At 31.8% G+C, this 26,099-nt stretch overlaps 1 protein-coding gene across 1 annotated transcript in view; it reads left to right on the plus strand.

Moving 5' to 3' along the window:
• LOC142327268 (voltage-dependent calcium channel type A subunit alpha-1-like) overlaps nt 1-26,099 on the plus strand; it is a 902,521-nt gene that overhangs the window by 516,642 nt on the left and 359,780 nt on the right. Inside the window, exon 2 of the mRNA XM_075370151.1 lies at nt 13,049-13,216. Coding sequence (XP_075226266.1) covers nt 13,049-13,216 — 168 coding nt within the window. The remainder of the gene's footprint in view (nt 1-13,048; nt 13,217-26,099) is intronic.

A 26,099-nucleotide genomic window follows, 5' to 3' on the forward strand; every position in this document is an offset into this window, starting at 1 on the left:
GAACTGGAATATTGAACCAATTGTATATCAGCTTTCCTAAAACCTAACTAAATTACATTGAAAAATGTCAGAGAACTTGGATATTAATAAATAGGAATTTGGTATACTAGTAAGCTAATTTTCACATATAAACTATGTATCATAATGGGATTTCTTAAGAGACTTTTTAGTCTATTTTTTGATAATTTTTAATATCATCCAATAATGGTTTTTAGAAGAAAACTTGTTGCTACGTATATATTACCCGGTAAAGGGAAACATTTTGATAAAGAAAATGCTGCATTTATCCTTGATATACAAACGCACTGATCTTTGAGAAATTGTGGATGGGAATGGCTCCTACTTCCTGGAAGAAGATTTGAAGCACGCCAGTATTTGCCTTTTTCTCCCTGAGTAGATTACAGCTTTCGCCAGCTTTTTCTCTAATCCTTGATCTCTTTTTCTGTCAGGAATTCTTTAGGTTTTGGCAAAATGCTTGTTTAATCCTCAATAAAAATGTAAGGGATCTTTACATTTAGTGTGTCCTTGGTATTTGTGTGGTTTTGTGGAGATAAGGCAACCTATTTATTTCTCTGTAAGTCTCTGTTAACTGTATAAAAAGTCCGATCAAGTACTGAGATGCTTAAGACGGAGAAACGAGACGCTAGGGAGGGTGACGGGGTAGCCTGAAAGTAGGGTCTCACAGGGATAGCCCTGCTCATGAGAGAGTGGTTCGCTGAGGTGGGCCACCCTTGATCACTGACCGGGGAACCCCTGAATTCGTAATAATAAAAGACCGAGACCCGGCCGGATCCCTCCCAAGGGACGGGGAAAGGTTAGAGGCAGACATATAAAAGACCCAGTCCCGGCCTACTGGAGGAACGACCCCTGCGGGGAACGGCATAGCCGGGTCCCTAAAATGCAAACAAAATCAATGTTGGTCTCTAGCAAAAAATTTCTTTAAGAGAAAGAACTGAAATTTCCTCTAGGAGAGAAAGGTTAACAGGTAACATTCACCGTAGAAAATTTGGTAATTTTATGTAAAAATTTGTATTATTTTCAAAAATTGAAATGAAATTCTTTTGTTTAATCATTATGTTTACCCGTGATTTACAGATACACACCATCTGGTTTGATCTGGTTTTAAAGTCCGATAACAAAGGACTTCCTATGTTTTTCGTAATAATTTATTTAATATTCCTTCATATCGTTTTTTTCCATGATGTGCTCGAATAAAATATGTATGAATTCCTAAATTCCGCTTAATCATTCGTGTATACTCACACACTCTCTCACTCACTCACTCCCTCTCTCTCTCTCTCTTTCTCTCTTTCTCTATCTATGTATATATATTACAAGAATAATATGTGAAAGAAAAAAAATATATCGTAAATATAAAAGCGAAAGTTTTCTCTTTCCCTTTCTGACTGTTTATTTTTTTGTTTGTTTTCTAATTACACGATAACCAGCCGATCGATTGCTTTCAAATTTGCAGGATACATTCTTCTTACCCAAGGGAAGGTTTTAAGCCAAGACCGAGGCGCTAGTTCCTTGGAAGCGAAGTTGTAAATTAAAAATCTGATACGGATACCAAATGACTTTCTTGTACGCTTATTAAATTTCATATACACATTTTTAAAAGTACATAAAATTTTATTTCATTAATAACTTCTGATATTTTTTCATTTTGTTTTTTTTTTTGTTGAATTATTATTATAGTAAACATATTAATTAAGTAAACAAAAGAAACTCACAATGAGGTATTCGATCGAGTGCATCAGTTAATTCCAGTATTTTTTTTTTTTTTTTGTTATTATTATTTATTACGATAATCTACTGTGTATTATTTTGTTCATTATACACATACTAGTAATAATTCTCAGCTACATAACAATTATTAGGTCACACTGTAATTTAACATGGAATGTGAGGAAAATGTCAGCTTGACCGAATTCCTTATTATGTTCATTTAATTCTATTATCATCAGTTTGTCTTTGATATGAATTTACATTATCATACGTGACTTTAACACAATTATAGATTAACAAAAAACTTTTTTTTAAGAACTAACACCGATTTTAAAAAAACTGCACTGTAACTAAATCTAAAAACAAAAAAAAAATAGAAGTGGTTGCTAAATTAAAAACTACTATTTATTAATATTTAACTTAATCCCGACATAAAAAAAAACGAAATTATAGAAGAATTTTCAAAAAAATATTTCTTGAATTTAATAAAGATTTTTTTTTTTAAAGTTTATTTCATTTTCAAGCCCAGTAAATATCGTTTATAATGACCGACGATTTTAGTAGGTCAGTACAACCGATAGTCACGATAACAGATGTTTAGGTAGCTTAGTGGAGCCGACCTCCGTAGCGGGAGTGGTAGCGTCTCGGCCTTTCACCCGGAAGTCCTGGGTTTGAATCACGGTCAGGCATGGTATTTTTCACACACGCTACAAAGCATTCATCTCATTTTTTTGCGGAATAAAATGCTTAAATCCGAACCCGGAGGTTAAATAACAAAAAAAAGGCAGCTTAGTTGTACTACTTTAATAAACCATCTACACGGGTATTGTAATACAGTAATAATAATAATAATAATTTATTTTCGCAAAAATATAATAAAAGAAAAATTCGCGATAATAAATACAAATACGGTAAGTAAAACAAAATATAGAAAAATTGTAAAAATTAATTTTTCTGCAAAAAGTCGCTTATTTTACTTTACATAATTATATTGACTAGGCCGTAATTTTTTTGATTTCATAGAATTTGCTTCAAACATTTTCTTAATTTTTTTACGGCTCTTCCATATCACCGATATTGTCGAATGACCTACGCCTAATTCTTGGAAAATGTCCGTATTAATTTAACCATCCTCTAACCGCCAGATAACGCACGCCTTTGCCTCTATCATGAATGTTTCTTTGTGAAGTCATAATTAAATCGCTATTAAATGAATTACAGAGAATACATAAAATAAAATAGTGTACCGCACGATATGATACGCTTACAAAAGATTAATAACAATTGAATGTTGCTGCTTCAGTTTACAATAATCTGGTTCATGAAGAAGTTAAAAAAAATAATTTCAGTACATATGTAAGAAAAAAAGAACCGTCAAAATATTACTGTAGTTACATTGCAGATATACTGTACTACGTTACTGATGAGTCACTTCCGTCCGCCATTATAAGCAATAAAATGTTGCAGTGCAGTAGAAAAAATATGTCACTACAGCTGATGTAATTATAAACAATATACATATTGTACTTATGTATTAACATCATCCCAAACCAACCAAGAAACAAGTTTTTGGTCACTTTATCCGATATAACAATAAACGATATTCTGTATTTAAAATACTGATAAATCTACAACAAAAAAATCCTTTTCGGCACGCCGGAAGGCGGAGATAGATTTCACCGAAGCTAAGTAGGGGATTAAAAATATTTCCGCCTTAAAGTTAACAAAAACTACAAATTTACTCAACACGACAACGGTTGCATGTGAAAAAGGTTTCACATGTTTAGCATACGACAAGCCCCATCTTCTTACAATTCCAGCAACATTTTGCTTATCCGTTGCCGTAAGGATTGGTCATATCAAAAATTGTTTCAGAGAAATGTTTTAGGTAATCTTTGAAGGACTAACGATCCTTTAAACCGATTCGATACTGTGACTATTAAGTAAGTATGGTTATTTTTCTGTCTTTGAAACCCATTGTTTCTACCCCCTGGGCCAATAGTTGGTGATATCAAAAAACTTTACTTACATACGTTTCAGGTCCTTATCCAAAGAATAGTAGGAACTTTAAACGATTCGATATTTTACTTAATAAGAAAATTTTAGCGATATTTTGTTGTTTTTTTTTTCGAAAAAGCCCCCCCCCCCCTATTTCCTCCCCCATGGTCTGATTTTGGCCGTCAACAAATAGACCGTGATTTTGGAACGAGTTGAATTTTGGAACGTTTAAGGAACAATTTGAAAGTGATTGCCTCAAAAGTACGGCAGTTATCGTGTCCACAAGAAAGTGAAATATATATATATATATATATATATAAACGTTTTAGCTGACGGTGGTTTTGGGGTCTGGAGGATGTGAAACGCGAAGATATGTCAAAATTTTCCGGAAGTCGAATTATCATACACATTACAATAGGTAGCTTTCTTATGAAATCTACTTAAAACAAAACAACGCTGCCAATATGAAAAAATCATTTAAAAAAAAATAAAATTTACAAGAAAGAAGTAGTGAGACCAAGTAAGGAAATTATAATCGAGCAAGGGTGAAGGCTTTTTCAAAAATCCAATAAGTGTATTATTTTTTTACTGTATTGTTAAAATAAAAGAAAAGAAAAGCAATGGAGAGATATACAACATGAAAATATTTCTCTATGAAATAAAAGACATGTCTTTTTTAACCCCAAGTTTTTTTCTAACTAATTTTCTTGATATTTCTTGTGAAAAAAACTAAGCAATAATCAAGGATAAACTAATAAAACGTTTCTTAATAATTTTTTGTTTTACACTTAAACTCCGTCAAAAAAAATATATAACGGTACAATAACAAAACTTCTTCCATAAAATATTAAAAAAAAATTTATCTCTTCAATCATATTATATAAAGACGAAGAAGGTTTTTGTTTACTCATGATAAACAAAATAATACTTGATCAGTTGCAACCAAAATTTTACTTACCCATGTTTGTTGGCATAACTGAGAAGATTTTTAAATATATTTTAGTCCGAAAATTCTGATAAAAAAATACATATATATGTAGTAGTGCAGATTTGCCGGTTGAAGTAGAAACTTTAATGAATTGAATTAATAAACTGTGAACTGTGAGCCTGTACCACTGTGTCAGCCGGGTTTGAACTGAATGATTCGACTCAATCCAATGAATAATATTACAAAAATTATAGAATTAAATTTACGTTAAATAAAATAATATTAAATAAATTTAAAAAATTCTGTTTAACAATAATGGGCTTCTTGTGGGGACTACGTGTGAGGCTAAAGTGGTTTAGAGCGTGTGAGGCTATGCAAGCATCTCTTGGGAGGCTTCACCTATCATCACCATTAACCGATAACAAACGGGCTGCCTCTTGGACGCTGTTTTGGGAGGCACATGGGGGTTCTCTTATAATATCTCTGCAAACATCGTTCGATTTTAAAAATTCAAACGAGAAATTTGTTATAGGTTGAAGATTAACTTTTGCATGCATCAGGTACACTCTCGATCTAACAGATCGCGGTTGTTTGGAAAAATATATGTGTAAAATTTATCTGTTTGTTTGTTAACGTAGCACGCGAAACCAACCGACCGTTTACTTTCAAATTTGCAGTATACATTCATGTTATCCTAGGGAAGTTTTTAAGTCATCGACAGAAACCCTATCTCCATTGAAGGTTAAGATATAAAAACTATTCATTATTTCTTCGTCCCCGAAGAGGGTGAAGTTGTGAGTTAAAGATATTTATTAAGGAAAAAATAAATTAATATTTTACTTTGTTATTATATTTCTGTCCCATGACAAAGTAAGAAGTTATGAGTTTTTCGTCATCAAAGGTGTGTGTACTTTAGTTACCAAAGCTGCTATTATTCTGCCTTCTATAATTTAGTTTCTTTTTCAGGTTTCTGTAAAACTTGAATATTTTAATTGTTATTTAGCAGTTTTATTCTCACAATTATGAGAATAACGAACAGTGCGGGAATCCAAGGGGCGGAGCCCTGCATCACTGAATAGCGAACGAAGCGAATTCTGCAGGTATCCAAGGCACTGTCCCCTTGCAACACGGGAATGGCGAAGAAAGCTAGCTCTGCGGCCCTGGGGTAGGCTCTGTGGCCCCGAGAAGCCCCTGAGTTGGCTCCGGGGTTCGTTTAGGCCGGCCTGGGCGGTCAGGGTCCATATTCTGGCTGGATGGGCCGGCTAGTATGTACATAAAGAAAATCCATGTTGTATAATTTTAAGAAAATGAAATCGGTATTATAGTAATAATACGGCAGAAAGGCTCCTGGAATAGACGGAATACCTGTAGAATTACTGCGCAGTGCAGGTGAGGAAGCGATTGATAGATTATACAAACTGGTGTGTAATATTTATGAAAAAGGGGAAGTTCTGTCAGACTTCAAAAATAGTGTTATACTCATGATACCAAAGAAAGCAGTTGCAGATAAATGTGAAGATACAGAACAATTAGATTAACTAGCCATGCATCAAAAATCTTAACTAGAATTCTGAACAGAAGAATTGAAAGGAGAGTGGAAGAAGTGTTAGGAGAAGACCAATTTGGTTTCAGGAAAAGTATAGGGACAAGGGAAGCAATTTTAGGCCTCAGATTAATAGTAAAAGGAAGATTAAAGAAAAACAAACCAACATACTTGGCGTTTATAGACCTAGAAAAGTCATTCGATAACGTAGACTGGAATAAAATGTTCAGCATTTTAAAAACGTTAGGGTTCAAATACAGAGATAGAAGAACAATTGCTAACATGTACAGGAACCAAACAGCAACAGTAATAATTGAAGAACATAAGAAAGAAGCCGTAATAAGAAAGGGAGTCCGACAAGGATGTTCCCTATCCCCGTTACTTTTTAATCTTTACATGGATCTAGCAGTTAATGATGTTAAAGAACAATTTAGATTCGGAGTAACAGTACAAGGTGAAAAGATAAAGATGCTACGATTTGCTGATGATATAGTAATTCTAGCCGAGAATAAAAAGGATTTAGAAGAAACAATGAATGACATAGATGAAGTCCTACGCAAGAACTATCGCATGAAAATAAACAAGAATAAAACAAAAGTAATGAAATGTAGTAGAAATAACAAAGATGGACCACTGAATGTGAAAATAGGAGGAGAAAAGATTATAGAGGTAGAAGAATTTTGTTATTTGGGAAGTTGAATTACTAAAGATGGACGAAGCAGGAGCGATATAAAATGCCGAATAGCACAAGCTAAACGAGCCTTCAGTAAGAAATATAATTTGTTTACATCAAAAATTAATTTAATTGTCAGGAAAAGATTTTTGAAAGTATATGTTTGGAGCGTCGCTTTATATGGAAGTGAAACTTGGACGATCGGAGTACCTGCTTCTGCGGAGTTCCTAGCTTTTGAAATGCGGTGCTATAGGAGAATGTTAAAAATCAGATGGGTGGATAAAATGACAAATGAAAAGGTGTTGTGGCAAATCGATTAAGAAAGAAGCATTTGGAAAAATATAGTTAAAAGAAGGGACAGACTTATAGGCTACATATTAAGACATCCTGGAATAGCCGCTTTAATATTAGAGGGTCAGGTTGAAGGAAAAAATTGTGCAGGCAGGCAACGTTTGGAATATGTAAAACAAATTTTTAGGGATGTACGGGGTATACCGAAATGAAACGACTAGCACTAGATAGGGAATCTTGGAGAGCTGCATCAAACCAGTCAAATGACTGAAGACAAAAAAAAAAATTATAGTACTACTAAAATCTAGCATTTATATTATTTTCAAGGTATGAATAAAGGTATAAATAACGGATTTTTCAATTTCGTACTGAAATTATGAAATTTATCAGAAATAAAAGAAGTCTATTCACTTATAACTAAACTGACGTATATTGTAAAAACAGGTTAATTATTCCTAAGAACTTTATTACTGGAAAAAAAAATGTGTGATAACATATATGTAAAAATATTTTACATCTCGTAATTTTTATTCTTAACCAAACGTATTTTCAAGTTTTCACTTAATAATTGAATATTTAATCAATATTAATTATTTTGCAACGTAGAAAAAAACAAACGGGATAGATAATCCCATTATATGTATATTTATGTAATTAAATTATTTAAATAAAATAGTTTAGCGGATAAAATTTAATTATCCACTTATTATATTTTGAGTAAATTTGGTCCAAATTTTTATAGTATGAGCTAATCCTAATTCAAATATTCTGGAAATAAGTATCAATTTTGAATTTCACTTCCCTTCCAAAACAAATTGTACAATTGTATAAAGAATATATCTACTTACCTTTTTTTTAATGGTTCTGAATCAAATACAGTATTCTTCATATTTTTATAGATTTCTACAAAAAATTGTTATTTCATTACAATAAAAAATGAAGTAAATAAAATTAAATTTCCTATGATTAGTTGATCAGAAATCATGTCTTCATAAGTCGGTTTTGTTATTAAAATGCTATGAACATAAAAAGACATCTCCAGAATAATATATACAAAGACGAATAAAATACTATAATCCAAATATATTTCCATTAAATAATATATTACATCAGAAAAACAATTCGTTGTAATGATATAAAAAAATTGTGAATAATACAAACCCCTGAAAAACACTTACAGTTTGAAGGTATTCCTCAAAAAACAATTTTTACCCAAAATCCGAAAAAAAATTGCCATACGTACAAAGAGACTGAATACTATTTTGTAATCTCAAACTTCTCTAAAATGCAAATTTTCTTTCAAACGCAAAGAAAAAATATTTAATAAATTAAGTCGTACAAAAAAAATGAAAAAAAATCCCTTTCAGCACGCCGGAAGGCGGAGGTACATTTCAGCGGTGCTAAGTAGGGGATAAAAAAGATTTCCACCTTAAAATTAAAAAAACTTCAAATTTACTCAATACTACAATTGTTGCATGTGAAAAAAAGTTTCTCACGTTTAGCATAAGACAAGCTCCATCATCTTACAATTCGAGCATTATTTTGGTCATCCCTTGCCGTAAGGGTTGGTCATATCAAAAGTTGTTTCAGACAAAGGCTTTTGGTAATGTTTAGAGAACTACCGACTACTTTAAACCGATTAGATTCTGTGTCTATTAAGGGAGATATGATTTATTTTGTCTTCGAAACTCATTTTTTTCACCTCCTGGGCCAGTGGTTGGGCATATAAAAAAACATTACTTAGATAAGTTTTAGGTCCTTATCTAAGGAATAGTAGGAACTTTAAAAGAATTCGATATTTTAATGTATAAGAAAGTAATAGTATTATGTTGTTTTTACAAAAAAGCCCCCCATTTCCACCCCCATGGTCTGATTTTGGCTGTTAATAAACTCGACCGAGGTTTTTCGTAGTTATACGAGTAGTTATTCTCGTATTTTGTGTATCAGTTTGTAAGTAATTGGTACAAAATTACGACAGTTATCGAGTTCACAAGAAAGTGAAATATATATATATATATATATATATATATATATATATATGTATATATATATATATATATGTATATATAATTAGGTTTATATGTACAGATAAACCTTTGAACTGGAAGATGTGAAACGCAAAGATATGTTGAAATTTTTCGAAAGTCGAATCATGATACCCATTACAATAGGTAGCTTTCTTATGAAATCTACATAAAATTCAAAAATTAACTCGCACGGGGCTGTTTCAAAATGTAACAAGTGGTTTAGAAAAAACCGAAAAAACAAGCAAGCTACTCAGTCGTTAAAAGTAACATCTACTCGTATTTAAATTAACATTATCCCCCATTGGAAGTGAATTTTTTTCAAGTTTTTGCACGACTTAATTTATTAAATTTTTTATTCTTTGGGTTTTAGGCGAATAATTGTATTTTAGAGAAGTTTGATAGCAAGTAATATTCAGTTTCTTTGTATATCAATTGTTTTTTGAGGGATATCTTCATACCGTAAATTTTTTTGGAGGTTTGTTTTATTCACAATTTTTGTTTTTTTTCATAATTTTTTTATTATTAGGAAATTCACTAACAGTTTTATAATGTAATTGTTCTTTTTTGTGGTTGTGATATCAGTTAGTAACTTTTGTTACATCTTTCGTCACTTTGTCGTGGTAGTTATGATGAAATAAAATAAATTAAAAAAACAATGTATTTAGATCAGTTTTAATAAAAGACACGTAATGGTGTCTGCAGCGAGCCTATAGATATAGTTACTCAGTGCACATGCGCGAAACGGTGACAGCTTCGCTTCTGCGGCTATATATCTAAAGGTTACTTACTTAAAAATACGTTATTTATATTAGAAAAAACGCGGGCCTATAGCTGGACGCAAAAATATTACACGTTTCATATCATATGTTTCATTATACATGATATTGTTAAATATTTTTTTCAATTGTAACTAAATAACATTCATGAATTCAACGTACTAACAACAAATATTTTTACAATGAAATCTTCAAAATCCTGAACATTTTTAGCTGTTTTTAACATGTCCCCAATGTTTTATGTTTATATCCCCAAAACACAAATATTATTTTAGCTAAATCGTTCGTATAAAGAAGTATAAATAGTTCGTACGAATGTATAATCGTTCGTGCGCTTAGCTCTCAGCTGCCCGGCGCACACGTGTTCCGCTCTGCACCAGTAGAAGCTAAAATAAAGATCTTATGCAGACACCGCATGAATTCCTTGTACGACTATTAAATTACATTTACACATTTTTAGAAGTACATAAAATTTTATTTCACTAATAACCTCTGATATTTTTTTGATTTAAAAAAAAAATTCAAACATTTTTGGATTTTGGAATTTTTCTTAACTGCAGTAATAAGCCCACATTGAGAGCTTTTCAACGATATATCATAAATTGTACTTATTTTCATTGGTTCCGGAGTTACTGCCAAATAAAATTTAAATTAATGAAATATGTGGATCGTACAACGGAAGGCACATCGGTTCGAATCAGACTTCATCTTCTTATTTTTTTAACTTGTTTTTTTAATTTAAATATATTGATTTATTAATTATTAACCTATTATTTTTTACGATAAATAATAATTCAATAATAACAATAAAAAAAAATATCAAAATTTATTAATGAAATAAGAGTTTATGTACTTTCCATTTTAAAAAACAAAATTGTATATGTAATTTAATAGGCGTACAAGAAAGTCATGTAGTGTCCACATCAGTTTTTTTCAGTCGGGGTTAACATGAAAAATTTAGGATTTTTAATAAGAATATACTGTTCTATATAGTGGACAAAATTCTGATATACTATTTCTTTTTTTTTTCTTTTTTTTACTATTTCTCGTTAATCAGAAAATTAAAATAAAAAAATAAGTCACAGACTTTATTCATGGATTTGTGTGGACAACTATTTTGCTTATGCCTGTGGGATGTCTGGAACTACGGTTATATAATTTGATATTGTAACCGATGAACGTGAAAGACAGATGCTATTAAATAATTGTAATAATCGAACAATGAAGTAATCCCTTGGTAAAGTACATATAGCTAGGAAAATTTTACAACCACATTGTAAAACTTTTTTTTTTTGTAATTTTTTTCATAAAAAATGTATTAAATAAAATTTTAAAAATACATTTTTTTCTTTTTTTCATAACAAATGATTGAATTAATTCAAAACTTATTGAGGGAATATCATTATATTAAATTACATTAAAATATCTTTGACATATTTTACTTAATTATTTTGTTTTGTATTTATAGAAGTAGAAATAATAATATTGTTATTAGGGCTTCCGTATATGATGTGTAATTTTCTAACTTGGAACAACCGCCTTCACATTGCTTCTGTAATACGTTTAGAATTCTATTTCTGTAGAATAATTTAATCTTTACGTTGTATAATCCCTATACTGCTTCCAAGAGGCTGAATTTAGACCATATAGTGGTTGCATTCTACAGGGAATTCTCTAGAATGTTTTGTTGTGGAAGAGAAAGCTCACTGCAATCTTAAATATAAATAATCTAAAAGGAGTTTAAATCTCAAGCTTCGTAATTTTATTAGTAATATAAAACTGTTGCTTTACAAACAAATTTAGAACTTATAATGTTGTTAATTCACCTAATTGATTTTTATAGTTGTGTTACCCTTAACTGTATTTTTTTAGGAATTCATATCTGTTTCTATATACCACCTACCCCAGTCTTGTTCTAGGTAGATTTTATAAGAAAGCTACCTATTATAATGGATACCATGATTCGACTTCCGGAGAATTTCGACATATCTTCGCGCTCCACATCCCGCAGACCCCAAAACCACCGTCAGTTCTAAAGTTTATATATATATATATATATATATATATATATATATATATTCACTTTCTTGTAAACACGAGAACTGTCGTAATTTTGCGCCAGTCCTTTCAAATTGATGCATAAAATATAACGACGAAAAATCTCGGTTGAATTAGTTAATGGGCAAATCGGACCATGGGAATGGAAATAGAAGGGCTTTTTCGAAAAAATAAATCTGTATAACTTTCTTATTAAGTAAAATATAGAATTCGTTTAATTTTCTACTATGCTTGTATTAGAGCCTAAAACTTATCTAAGTAAATTTTTTTTTATATTACCAACCATTGGCCCAGGGGTGGAAAAAATCAGGTTTCGAAGACAAAAAGTCATACCTTCCTTAATAGACGACACAGTATTGAATCTGTTTAAAGTGGTCGTTTGTCCTGTGAACATTATCTAAAACTTTTGTTTGAAACAATTTTTGATATAACCGACCCTTACGGCAAGGGATGACCAAAATATTGCTGGAATTGTAAGAGGATGGGGCTTGTCGTATGCTAAACATGTGAAAATTTTTTTCACATGCAACAATTGTCATATTGAGTAAATTTGAAGTTATTCTTAACTTTAAGGCGTAAATCTTTTTTATCCCCTATTTAGCACCGGTGAAATCTACCTCCATCTTCCAGCGTGCCGAAAAGGATTTTTTTTAGCAGTTATACACATAAGCCTTACCCGAATTGGTTTCTTTAATAGCAGTGATGTTCAATATTCAACCAGTCATCTGGATTGAACAGATTGAAGGTGTTACTTATACAACTGAATATCATCTGGCATACCGAAATGAAATAGTATACTCGGTTCATGGAAAAAGTAATGGAAAATTACTTCAACTTGCACATTTCGTAGTAATTTACGTATGGAAAGCTAACAAGCTTTTCATACTTGAGAATGGATTATTTCGTTTTCAACAGTATTAATTAGGATACTTAGAGTACTTTAAAAAATAATAACTTTATTTTAATTAAGTAAAAAACATATCAAAACTTTTTATTAATTATATATTTTTTTCTTTTTGTTAACAGGTTAGCGGCAGCACAGCAGGCGGCGGCGCAGCAGCGTGCTGGTCGTGACTGCTCGCCGGCCGTCATGGGCCAGACACCGAACGAGCCCGCCAAAGGGCCGTCCTCGTTGTTCCTATTCAGCGAGGACAACCGAGTGCGCCGGTATACACGGTTCATAATCGAGTGGCCATATCCTTTTTCTGCATATAATACTATTAGCATTAATTTTTTATAATCTTATATAGATTTATTTATTTATTATTTTTATAGAAATCTTTTACATAGATTATTTGAACTGTACGTAAATGAATGAACATCAATCCGGGATACAAATCCAGAAACTTAGACAGGAATGGTTCATATTTCATATTCTTCCATTACATTTTCAATGGAAATAACTCATAGTATATAGTAAATACGAGGGCGGGTCGGAAAGTAACCTCCGTTTGGCTAATAAAAAACCTACATAGATAAAAATATTTTATTATATATAACTTAAGACCAAAGCTTTTAACTAATTTTCAACGTAGCTGCCATTTAAATTTACATCGATGGCATCCCGACCGAAGCCTGGCTGATTACTGTGAGATGTAATCAGTTACAGAGTCTAAAGATGACCTTCGGTAAAGCCCCTCCGGACTCGTAACGGAGGGGGTGATGAGATAACGTCACAAGGTGGGTGTCTTCCCCCTTCGGGGTTGGGATGCCATTTAAATTCAAGCATTTGTCGTAGCATTTCATTAATTTATAAAAACCTTTTTTTTTTAATATTCAGCCGCCTGGGTACGTAGCCAACCTTTCACGGCATTTTGAAGTTCGTCGACGTCGTCATCGAAGTGCTGCGAAACAAGCCATTTCTTCATTTGAGGGGAAGATATGAAAATCATTCGTCGCCATGTCCGGGCGGTAAGGGGAATTATCAAAAATATCCTGTTGGAATTGATTCAGAAATTCTTAAGTTTTTCGAGCACTCCGAGGACGAGCGTTGTCATGTAAAAAAATAACACCGGATGCTAGCATACCACAAGTTTATTCTGAATGTCTCACCTAAGTTTCTTCAAAGTTTCACAGTAGACTTTCACAGTAGACAAAGTACCAAGTTCCTTAAAATCGACTAGAAAAACTCCCTTGGCATCCCCAGAAACCGTAGCCATAACCTTTCTCGTTGACAAAGTCTTGGCTTACATGGAGAACTGGTATGTCCCCAGGCCATCGACTATTGTTTCGTTTCGGCGTCACGTCTGCCACCCAAGTTTCATTCAGTCACAATTCTCTTCAAAAAACTTTCTCCTTCCTGATCGTTGCTTTTGTTTCGATGGATCTCTGTGAGCATTTTTAAAACCCACCGAACATATAACTTCCGGTAGCCTAATTTATCGGTGACAATCTCATAAAAAAACCGTACGAGAAATTTGCGGAAATCGTTAAGAGATGGTGAATCGGAAAGTTCAGAGATGGTGAATCTTCGATTTCCACAAACCTTTTTGTTCCTTTTACTGACAAAATCACCATTTATAACAGAAAGCCTACAGTTCTTCTCTTCTTCATGGATATTTGTCCCTCCATTTTTAAAAAAATCGGACTCGTTGCCGCACTACATCGTCACTCATAACTTTTGGACCATACACATTACACAACTGATGATGAATATATGCTGCGAAACATTTTGTGCCCAAAGAAATCTTATGTCAGCACCCACCTCGCTGGATTTTCCGTTACAGCGTTCATATTTTGGGTTATATGACACAGCTGGAAGCGCGCTGATTCAGAGAGTTCACCGATGTGTCAATCGCGGCGCCACTAACATTACTAGCGCTATGCTACAACGGAGGTTCTTTCCAAACCGCCCGTAACAGTACCTAGAAATTGTTTTTTGATGTTTGACCTGTTTCATTTATTATATGTATTAAAATATATGCAAAAATAAAATGTCCTTTGCAACTAAAGATTTCTTTAATGAAATTATTTTAACTAAAATGAAGAAATGAAAGCAGTTCAGGCTATATTTACTGTTTTGATACGTCCATGTAATTTAACTATGTAAGCTACTAATTATTAAAATAACTCAATAATTATCCTTTCTATTAGAAAGGAGGTAACGATTTAATAAACTGCAAAATTTGCCAGAAGAATCTTTTTCTAATTTATGTAACAAGAATTTTGAATTATTAAACTGTTATGCAATATTAACTCAAAATCAGTCAGTAATAATAATATCATTGACACTCTAACAAACTTAACACTCTTTATAGAGTGTTAAGCTGAATAGTCACAGTTCTGTTCCCAGCACTGTTCTAGATTTTCATATTGAGATAATCCTAACTCTAGAGATTCTTCTTAGCAATAAAAATCGTTCGCGATGAAGAAATTATTCAATTAAAACTAACAAAATCAGGAAAACCTTTTTTTCTCTAAAATAATTATATTTCTACAAAATAGTTATATTTTTACTTCTTAGAGATATAGTAATAGATTAGTGGTATATAACCAATTAAAAGTATTGTTATCGATAAAACCAGTATACTCCCCTTCCTCCACTCATGACAGAATTTCTGTATTTATTGCAATTTTTATGTTTCCTTAATTTAAAAGAACTGAAAATGTTTTACTATTACTTCACTATTAATATGGTAAATTTGTACAATTACTGCCACACTTCAAATTTAGATAACATTTGGAATATATTTGATTTAGAATCTAAGTTGCTCGTTACAAGTGAAATTATTCGTTGGAAATGCTTTTCGCCCTAGTTACATTCCTTGTAAGTTTCACAGTTCTTGCACCAAAATGTCGTTATTTTGCGTTTTAAAGTATTATATAAATCATTTGCTAACTTATTTAAGTACAATTAAATTAAGAATAAGGTAAATTCCCTTCAGGAATGGGTTTTGGAAAATGTGCAGAATGCGTTTTATTTATGAACTAAATAAAGGTAGCTAAAATGAAATAAATTGAGGTTCAATTAGGTTAAGATGAAGGTATTTTATAGATATAAATTTTACAAAAATTTATCAGTCATTTTCATTTGATGAAGATTCAGAATCGCAATCCGTGGCTTCCGCTTAATTTTTTTTCTTCCCCCCCCCCCCCCATGGGCTGGACTTAAAATTATTGGTTTTCTCCCACCACCATCCCATTCGGTCGCCCTAAAGCATACGACCAAATGTCTGTGCCACAAACGGCTACTGAGCCTGAAACAGTTTAGCGACCAGTATCCTAAATAGCTCCTAGAGCTTACCTAACAGCGTGAGCAGACTAAGCGCGGTGCCATACATCACCGGCTTACGTGTCTAAACCGCTCACTTCTCATATATTTGCTAAAATGGGTAGGAGCGACCCGTCAACTACTAAAAATATATATGACATCCACAAATTAAAATTCATTTCGTTTATACAGCAATTCGCTACCACGCCTAGTTCGCTGAATGCCAGCAAGTACCTGTTCACCATATTAAAGCGCTTGGAGCCTTAATTGGCTGGTGGTCAGCCATATATATATATATCTCTAAGTTAGCTTCCCACAACAGTGCGGTAGGAGTCTTTTCCCCTTAGGTAAACTACTGATGTCGGTTGAACCGCATCAAGGAACTCCCACACGGTCCGACAATGGGGCTCTGGCTGCTTGTGAATAGCCAATTTTCCCCTTGACCTCTAAGTTCCAGGCTGGCCTGGTCTCTGCCCCCCCCCCCCCCCAAGAGCAGGACAGTCAACAAACATCAGGTGTTCATTTGACTGGACCTCCCCACACACGCGTAGCTCATTATCTACCAGGCGGAACCGAAACAAATAGTGGTTTAAATTAACATGGATGGTGAGCATCTGGGCACCCGTTGCTCTTAAAAACGAGCTTGAGGCATACCATCCCCCCAGATCCTATATAAATTTATACAAGGATCTTCCCTTAGTCGTGGTGTGTACAGCTGCCATGCATCTATCGCGAGGCTCTGCAGCCTCGCGACCCACAATAAGTATAGCTAACCCCAGGGGGGTATCCTTAACTCTAACGGCCTCTCTGTCAGCCGGCTTTACATCCGTCATGACAGGTCAGCCTGCCGGTTGGATCTTTTGCTTTGCGTCTGCCTCTAACTCCTAGTGCAGGACCGCCAGAACCGGGTATGCCGATCCTGAGGATGAGATAAATGATTTGTTACGTGTGTGAAAATGCCATGCCTAACCGAGATTTAAACCCGGGACATCCGGATAAAATGCTGAGACGCTATTGTTCGCGCCACGGAGGCCGGCAATTTCCCCGATTAAGCTAATCTTCCTTTTTCCTGTTTAGCCTCTGGGAATTACCGTCAAGTATTACTTCAGAAGATGATATGTATGAGTGTAAGTGAAGTGTAGTCTTGTACATTCTCAGTTCGACCGTTCCTGAGATGTGTGGTTAATTGAAACCCAACCACCAAAGAACACGTTATCCACGATCTAGTATTCAAATATGTATAAAAGCCTTTACTAGTACTTGAACACTGAAACTCTCGACTTCCAAATCAGCTGATTTGCGAAGACGCGTTCATCACTAGACCAACCGTGGGGGGGGACGTTTAATCTAACCTAATCTAACTTAACCTTAAGAAAATAAAATCTTTATTCTTAACTTAATTTCACTAAAATCAATTATTTAATCCGCAAATAATATCTACTACATGTGTTCACTGCAAAATAACGAAATTCTGGGGGTTGGTACTTCTCAAATTGCCAGGGATGAAAGTCGGGCGAAAACCATAAACAATGAATAACTTCACCTATGAACAGTAATTTATATCCTGAATAAGATATATTCCAGATTTCATCAAAATCAGAGATGAGCAGTAGGTTTATACAATTGAAATTTATTTTTATTCACCTTGTTAACTCGAAGATAGGAGGTGTAAAATATTTTTCAATGAATTAAAAATGCCGAGCCTGATCGAAATTTGAACAGAGACCTTCCGGTTGAAAGACTGACCTTCTGTTATGAAGATTGACAAAATACTACTATACTGATTGTATTTAATTTTTCAACAATAAAGATCAGATGAGAAAGGTATTGAGAGGAAACAAAATCTATAAAGGGATTTCTGATATTTTAAAAAATTTTATTACTTTCCTGAAAATTTTGAAATAAAATTCAAAAAAATACCTAACCTCTAAGAATAAGTAATTTTGTACAAGTTTTAACCTTTTATCTCTTTTAATTTATGGTAGTTTTTTCAAAAATTATTTCCATTTTTTTTTTTTTGTTGAGTACTGCTACCTATCTTAGCTTCATTCTTTTATCACTTGTTGACGTGTTTCGGAACCACTCCGTTGTCAAAACTTATTGTATTGGTAGTTATAAATTTCTGTTGAACTTTATATAACGTTCAGTTATCGCCCCTCCCTATATTTGATGCCATACCTTATCTGGTCTTCTTCTATATTATTTGTAATAGGAATGAATTTATGTTGATTATTATTGTAAATATTATCATTAATGTAACTGTTATTCCTATAATGTCTTTAATGGTGAAATACGGGTGGAATGGGATTTTATTAATGTTATTTTTTATTCCAATTGAGTTTGAATAATGGATACCATTAACCAATATAATTAATGAGTATACTTATCTTTTAATTTCTTATTTATCTATTTCCCATTTTCAATAAATTGAGGTTCTTGAAAAGGACATCCGCTTGATTATATTGATTTGTTCATTTATGATCGTTTTATTGTTACATTTTAATTTAAAGATTTCTAGATTTTCAAAAAGGTTCATTCTTTTTCCGTTAACACATTTGTGAATTAATTTCATCGATTCTTCCATTTTCATCGGGATATTTCCTTCTTTTATTAAATGCGTTGAATAATTAGAATCTTGGTTGTGTTTTTTAAAAAATTTCACGTGTTTGTATTAACTTAATTTTAACTTTCTTCCCGTTTGTCCAGTGTATTTTGCATTGCATTTTCATTTTATTTTGTATGTACCATTACCGTTGTGTATATCTATTTTCTTGTTTGTTAATATTAAAAATCTTTTTTAGTGTATTATTTGTATTTAGAGCCATTTTTATATTATATTTATCGAAGAATTGTTTAATCGGGTAAATTTCTTTTCCAGTAAATGTTCATTTATTCCAGTTAAAGGTTTTCTTTATCATTTGTTGTTTTAATTTCATTTATTTCTATTTTCATTCATTTTTCTGATCATTTATTTTTTATATCCGTTATTTTCTGCCGTTTGAAAAATAGTGTTTAACTCTTTCTCATGTGTTGGTTTTTTTATAGGTAATTTATTTAGTCTATCTATCATGTATCTAAAAATCGCTAATTTATGCTCCACTGGGTGATTCGAATCGTAAGCAATGATGTTATGTATATCAGTTTCTTTTCTGTATATTTCAAAATCGATATTTTTATTATTATTTCTTTTTATTATTAGGTTTAAAAAAAGAATAGTTTCATCTCTCTCTTTTTCCATCCTATAATTCTCTTTAAATGAGATTTTTCAGAATACGAATGGTTTCTAATCCAAGAAGGGAGTAGATAAACCCTTCTAAATTTATTGTAGTTATTAATTCTATTTTAGTAATTTTTCTTCTTTGTTTACATATTATCTTTAAAAGTTCTATTTTTTTGTTTTTTTTTTTTTTTTTATCTAAATAATCCTTTACCAGTGGATCTGTTAACAAACCTTGCAAATAGCATTTAAAAAATGTTTTAAACTAATTTTGTTTTACTTACTAATCCAAAACGTTTTAATTTTAAATACTTTTTGACCGAGTTTAATGATTCATTTATTTCTATTATTAAACTTTATTTTATAGAAAATAGCTGTATATACAAGATATTATCTTATATCTGTAGTCTGTAAAACGTTCAAGTAACTGGAACTGTTTACATACATTTTTTTTGTTTAATTAAGAAGTCACCAATTAATAATTTTCCCTTTTACATATTTCTTTTTCATAAAAATTTTATCAAATACTTAAAAAAAAAATAAGTACATATTTTAATTATTTCTCTCAAATTTTGAAAGATATTTGAATGACCTTGCACTCACGAAAATTTTGATATCTTAGAAAAAAAAGACTGTCTTAGCCGAAATTTTTACTTTCTCGACTATTATCATATATAATACTATACTACTGGCATATTAATATAGAGAATAAAATTTTGGAAATAATAAGGGAAAATATTCCAGAAGTTCAAATTTTTGGGTGCACAGTTTTCGCATTTCTCGATGATTTGCGGTTCCCTAAGTTAAAAAAAATTGGGTATCAAAAAAAGTGCGAACAATTCCATAAGTAAGGATATTTATTTGTGTTTGTTTGTGTTTATGTGTGTGTACGCGCGCTAGTGCGTGTGTATGTTTTAATATTTTGGTTACTGTAACGCATGAAAACGCAAAAATCATTGTTATAATAATGATATTTTGTACAGCAATTCGTGTAAATGAAGCAGCAACTTATTATGCTTTAATAAAAATTCGAAAAATTACTGAAGGAATTTCCCTTCCCATACTACTGCCTCAAGATACATCTATTTTAGTGCAAATTTTAATGAAGATATTTTTAAAAGTATTAGTAGTAATGTAGCGATTGTGTACACTCAATTCCGCGACCTTGAAATAAAATATTAGCGTGATGTGATCCCTTTGAGACCCGCGATTACTATCTCGATTGCAATCTACCTCGTAATACAATTCGGTAAAAGGTTTTAAAAAAAGGCTTAAAGCTTCTTTTTTTTAAAAAAAAAAAGGTTCCGGTAAAAAGCTTAAAAATAAGCTGACAACACAGCTGTTTCTGATACACAGCTTACATACACAAACATACACATCTTAAATTTTAAATATTTATCATTTTATTTAAATATAATATTTTTTTCGTTTATTTAATTCAATGATTCTAAGTAAAGCGCGCGCGCATACCGTATTTAATTCGCGTGGGTGTGGCAGGACTAGCGGCGACGGTTGGCACTAATTAAACTTATGTAATTTCACAACTTAAATAGAACAAAATTTCGCTTGTACGGTCGGAATACTGGTGTAGCCGCGAGTCTTAACGCACCAGGTACTCAGTCAACGGGTCTGTCGAATTCGAGACCCAACCAGATTGAGTTACTTTTTTACATTTTAAATATTATTCATTAATTAAATTCTACCGCTTACCTGTGACCTCACAACACAGCAGTCGTCTACAACAGCATTTTTTGGAGTGGGGGTGCGATTTTGCAAAACATTTTTTTGTAAATATTGTTATTTTTTAATTGTTAACAAATGTGCTTAAGAAAAATATAACCTTAGTTAGGTGAAATCTCAAGATACTGAGGGTGACTTTGCTTTACACCTTCACCTTTTTGACCTTTTATGTTGAAAATTTAGTGGGATCAATGCTCCATATATAGAAGTAATCTGACCAAGTCTGGTCAAATTCGGTCCAGTAGTTCTGGAGATATAAGGTGATTTAGAAGCCAGCACCGAACACATACACGTTCATATGAACATTATCCGGAAAATTTTAACCGATTTTTTGGGTTCTTAGGTGTCAAAATGTCAAGATCCGGTGAAAACCGCATATGCCCAAATTGTACCGTTTACAATACTTTTACTTTAAAACTATAGCTCTGCTATAGCGCTATCTAGACGGGAAAGTAAAATTTAAAAACCTTAGCAAATTAGCCTTAGTAAATAAAAAAAATTAAATTTATATTTAGGGTTTTAAAATATTTTTCTTTATTTAACATGAATATATATGTAGTACGTCATTCGTCGGTCCGGTGATGAAAGAGTTTTATTTTTATTCATAAATATTTTCTTGATTAACAAATTATTATAATTTTTTTTTATCTTTTATTAGTTAAAGGAATTATTAATTACATAAGAAAATAAGCGAACTCCAAAGGTTAATTTCAAATTTATAACTGAACTGAGAAAAGGGTTTAAATTTTAATATATGCAAACGCCTAGAAAGCTAAACAACCTGCTACCAGCCTTTTATTGGTTTAAAAATCAATCCAAAACATTTTTTTTTTTTTTTATTATTATTATTATTATTATTAAAGAAACGTAAGTACAGCAAATAAGTATGTTTCCAAATAATCTTTGAAGAAGTTTTGTATTCAGTTGTTTAAATCGGGAAATAAACCTCCGAAAGTAATTTTAAATTTTATTGTATTACTGGTAAATTTTTCGTTAAAACTGATCGTCTCTGATTAAAATTTAAAAGCATATACATATAATTTTTTTTCTTCACGATGGAATGGAGTGTTGTTGAGTTAAAAGAAAAAAAAATTAATTTATAAGAAAATTTGCTTCAGATTTAATTTTTTGTTGTTTTTTAAGTTTTGCTGTTTTATATTCAGATCTTGCAATAAATAATCCCTCAATTGAAAGGTTTCCTGCTTTATAATTTCATTACTGTTTTTATATTTAATTATTTTAAAAACGTATACCTTCTTTGAAAACCTTTCGTCTAAGTTGTTAACCTTAGAAAACCAGAAAAACTTCAACTGGAGGATCTAGCCTATTGTGGAACAATATTAAAAATTGTACAATTACTGTAGAAAACTTTATTTGTGCCTACGGCACGCCTCCGCAGCCTCTCTAGGTCCCTAGAGGCTAACCCTCTAACCGATTACATCTCACAGTCATCAGCCAAGCCTCGGTCGGGATGCTACCGATGTAAATGCCTCGGTAGACATTTTCATCAGTAAAATACAAATCAAATTTTGCCTTCATAAAGGCCTCAAACGGACATCTTCACATCCAACCTAACATGATTTCCTCAAATTAACTAACAGAGACCGCGGAAGCACGGATATCGCGCCTAGTCTAAATTTTACAACACCGTTCTTGACTGTGAATGCCTCAGAAAACGAACGAGTTGTAAGTTAAATTAATGTTACCCTCATACCAATCAATTTTTTTGTGTCGCACTACTTTGTCAAAAAATAAAGTGTGGCGCATCCTACGGAAAAATAAATATTTAAATATTAATGACCCAAAAATTGAAACGATCGCTGTTTTGGAATTTTAAAAACATGGAAACTAATTGTTTCATAGAAATCTCGGATTAAACGTTTATACTAATTTTAATTAATGTATGTAAATCCGTTCTTTGAGTAGCGAATTTACGTGTAAAAAAAAAAATAATAGAAATATAGATAAATGGAAAGCAAGAAGTGTTGTTTATATATATATATATAATAAATATTATAAAAATTTATTTGTAATATTTATAACAGTATTTTTAGCATATTTTTAAATATTCCAATTATTTCCCGTAATTATTTTGCCTATACATTTTGTATTTACATACTGGATTAACAGCCCTAGAAATTTATAACAAAATGATGGTTGCATATTAAAATTTGACAGTTACTACATGCAACCCGTTTGACATTTATGTACGATAGACACGACATGACACGGAATGTTCTAAAAGTGATTGCGAATCACCGATATAGCCTATTACGTATAAAATATTTTTTTTTTTTATACTTTTATATAAAAGTGGTGAGGTTATGCGTTAGTAGCAGGCAAAAAGAATTTAGAGCGTCACCTTGAAGAACGGTCGATATAAACCCGTATATACAAAAAGTAGAATTCACTGAATTTTTACAACGTAAAATTTTTTACCTTGCATATTTTGCATAACTATTGTTATATAAAACAACGACTAAAAGAGTAAAATTAGAATGAAATGAACAGTTATTAAAAGGATTTTCTTTTTCAGTTGACCTCAAACGTATAGGCCTCTACATTACACGATTTACGGTCAAAGTTAAAGTTGCATTACAAATATTCTAATAAATTTTATTTGTTTTTAATTTTTAATAAATATACCTAAAGAAAGATTATAATTACATAAATATAATTAAGATGTTTTCTAAAATTAATTATAAAACATATATACATTAAAACAACCCGTATTAAGCAGAAGCGCATCGCATAATTTATTTCACTAGCAGTTTATTGCTATAAATGAATATCTATACTAATATTTTGCTTGGTTGTGAACCTGAGAATAGTATGATGCGGAGGATAATATATCGTAAAATAAAAATTGTGTGTTTTTTCTGAAAGTAATGGTGTTCTCGATACACTCAATCCTTTATATAAATAAGGTGAAGTTCTTTACTTGCTTATCTAGATATTTCAATGGGGGTTAACATAGTATACCGATGAGCAACGATATGTTCGTCTCACTGAAAAAGGCAACGAGGAACCACTTTGCTCTCCTCACGTTCCCTGCTATACAGGACATAAGATTAAATTTTTAATAAGATTAAATTAGAGGGAACGTCTTTCGAAAATTACGATTCAAATACTGGAGAGTGATCCAGCGGGCGTCGCAGTATATTTAACGTCGAAAATACTTATATAAATAGTACATTCCCGTATATGTTTGTAAAGGTGTTCGAGTTCTGTTGATTCACGCAACTTGACAAAGCGCTGAGAGAGAGAGAGACGAGAGAGAGAGAGAGACAGAGAGAGAGAGCGAGAGAGGATGAGGGTGAAAGAGATAAGGATAGAGACGCCCGTCTGAATTTGAGATTTACTACATCGCGTATCCACTTCAGAACTAAGCGTAAAAGTAAAAACTGCTAAAAATAGTTTTGATCTTATGATGATTTAACTTGGTTCTGTAAAAAAACTTTGATCTATAAAACATTTCTGGTACATGAGGCACTAGATTTACTTTCTCTGAAAGTATTAATACCCTTTGTTCAATGAACAATGATTTAATTTCATTAAAAGCTTTATTTAACTCGCTTTAGGAATAATCATATCTTGCAACTGCTATATCTTTTGATCTATCGTATGAAAATCAATGAAATTTGGTACGCGTATGTAACTTTTTTACGATGACAGTACAGCACTACGGTGTCGGAATTTGATATGACCCACCCCCACGCGCTACCCCTACACTAAATTCATGCATTTAGTTGAAAATTTTCATTTGTCATCAATTATCGTATGAAAATGATTGAAATTTGGTACACGTATGTAACTTCGATGTGTAAAAATAAATATTTTTACTTTTTTTTAGTCTTACAAAAAATACAAAAAAATTACAAAAATATATTTGATTACATATAAAAAATTATTTTTTAAAAAAAGCTTTTATTTAACTAATATTAACATTAATAAAAAAGGAAACAAATTAGAAAAACCCTATAAAAAGTAAAAAATAAGAATTAAACAAATTGAGAATTTTAAACAAAAAAATATAATATATTAACAAATATAAAAATGCACTGAAAATTAATGTTAATATTAATATTTGTTAAATAAAAGCTTTTTTAAAAAAATAATTTTTTATATGTAATCAAATATATTTCTGTAATTTTGTTTGTTTTTTTTGTATACTTAGGTAGCTTTATAACTGATAAGCTGAGTTGCAAAGTAGAAATTAAAACAAGAATATCAAAAAGTAAGCAAGCATTTTATAAGAAGGAAAGACTGTTTTATGGAAAGTTAAACTTAGCGTTAAGAGAAGGATTAATGAAATGTTTTGTTTGTCATGCCCTATGGAGCTAAAACGTGGACGATAAGAAAGGCAGGCAGAAAACGAATTGAGGCTTTTGAGATGCGGGTGTGGCGCAGAATGATAAATATCAGATGGCAATACAATGTAACAAATGAAGAAATATTAAGAAGAATCGGAGAGAACAGGAAAATGGTAAACGTGATTAAATGTAGGAAAAGGAATAGGCTAGGATATTGTATTATGAGAAGATGGTGTTTATTAATGGATGCGATAGAAGACTTGGTAAATGGAAGGAAAGGAAGAGAAAGACGAGATTGCAAATGATGTATTAGATTATGGAAAAGGGAAAATATGCTAAAAGAAAGAGGTTAGCAAAGGACAGAACAAGGTGGAGAGCAGCAGCCGTGACAGGACCTGCCCTAATGGCAGAATACAGTGAATGAATATAACGAATAAAGTTATATTTACAAACAACAAAACTGAATTTAATCAGACTATGATCTAGATTTATCTTTATTTGATTTTTGTTAATAAAGAAAAAAGGGGCTTTTGCCTCCACAACGTTATGTTGTTTTGATTAAGCTATCAGAAACTATTTAGCTAGCTAAGGAACAAA

The sequence above is a fragment of the Lycorma delicatula genome, chromosome 7 (genome assembly GCF_047948215.1).
Source record: "Lycorma delicatula isolate Av1 chromosome 7, ASM4794821v1, whole genome shotgun sequence".
In the NCBI taxonomy this organism is placed as follows: Eukaryota; Metazoa; Arthropoda; class Insecta; order Hemiptera; family Fulgoridae; genus Lycorma; species Lycorma delicatula.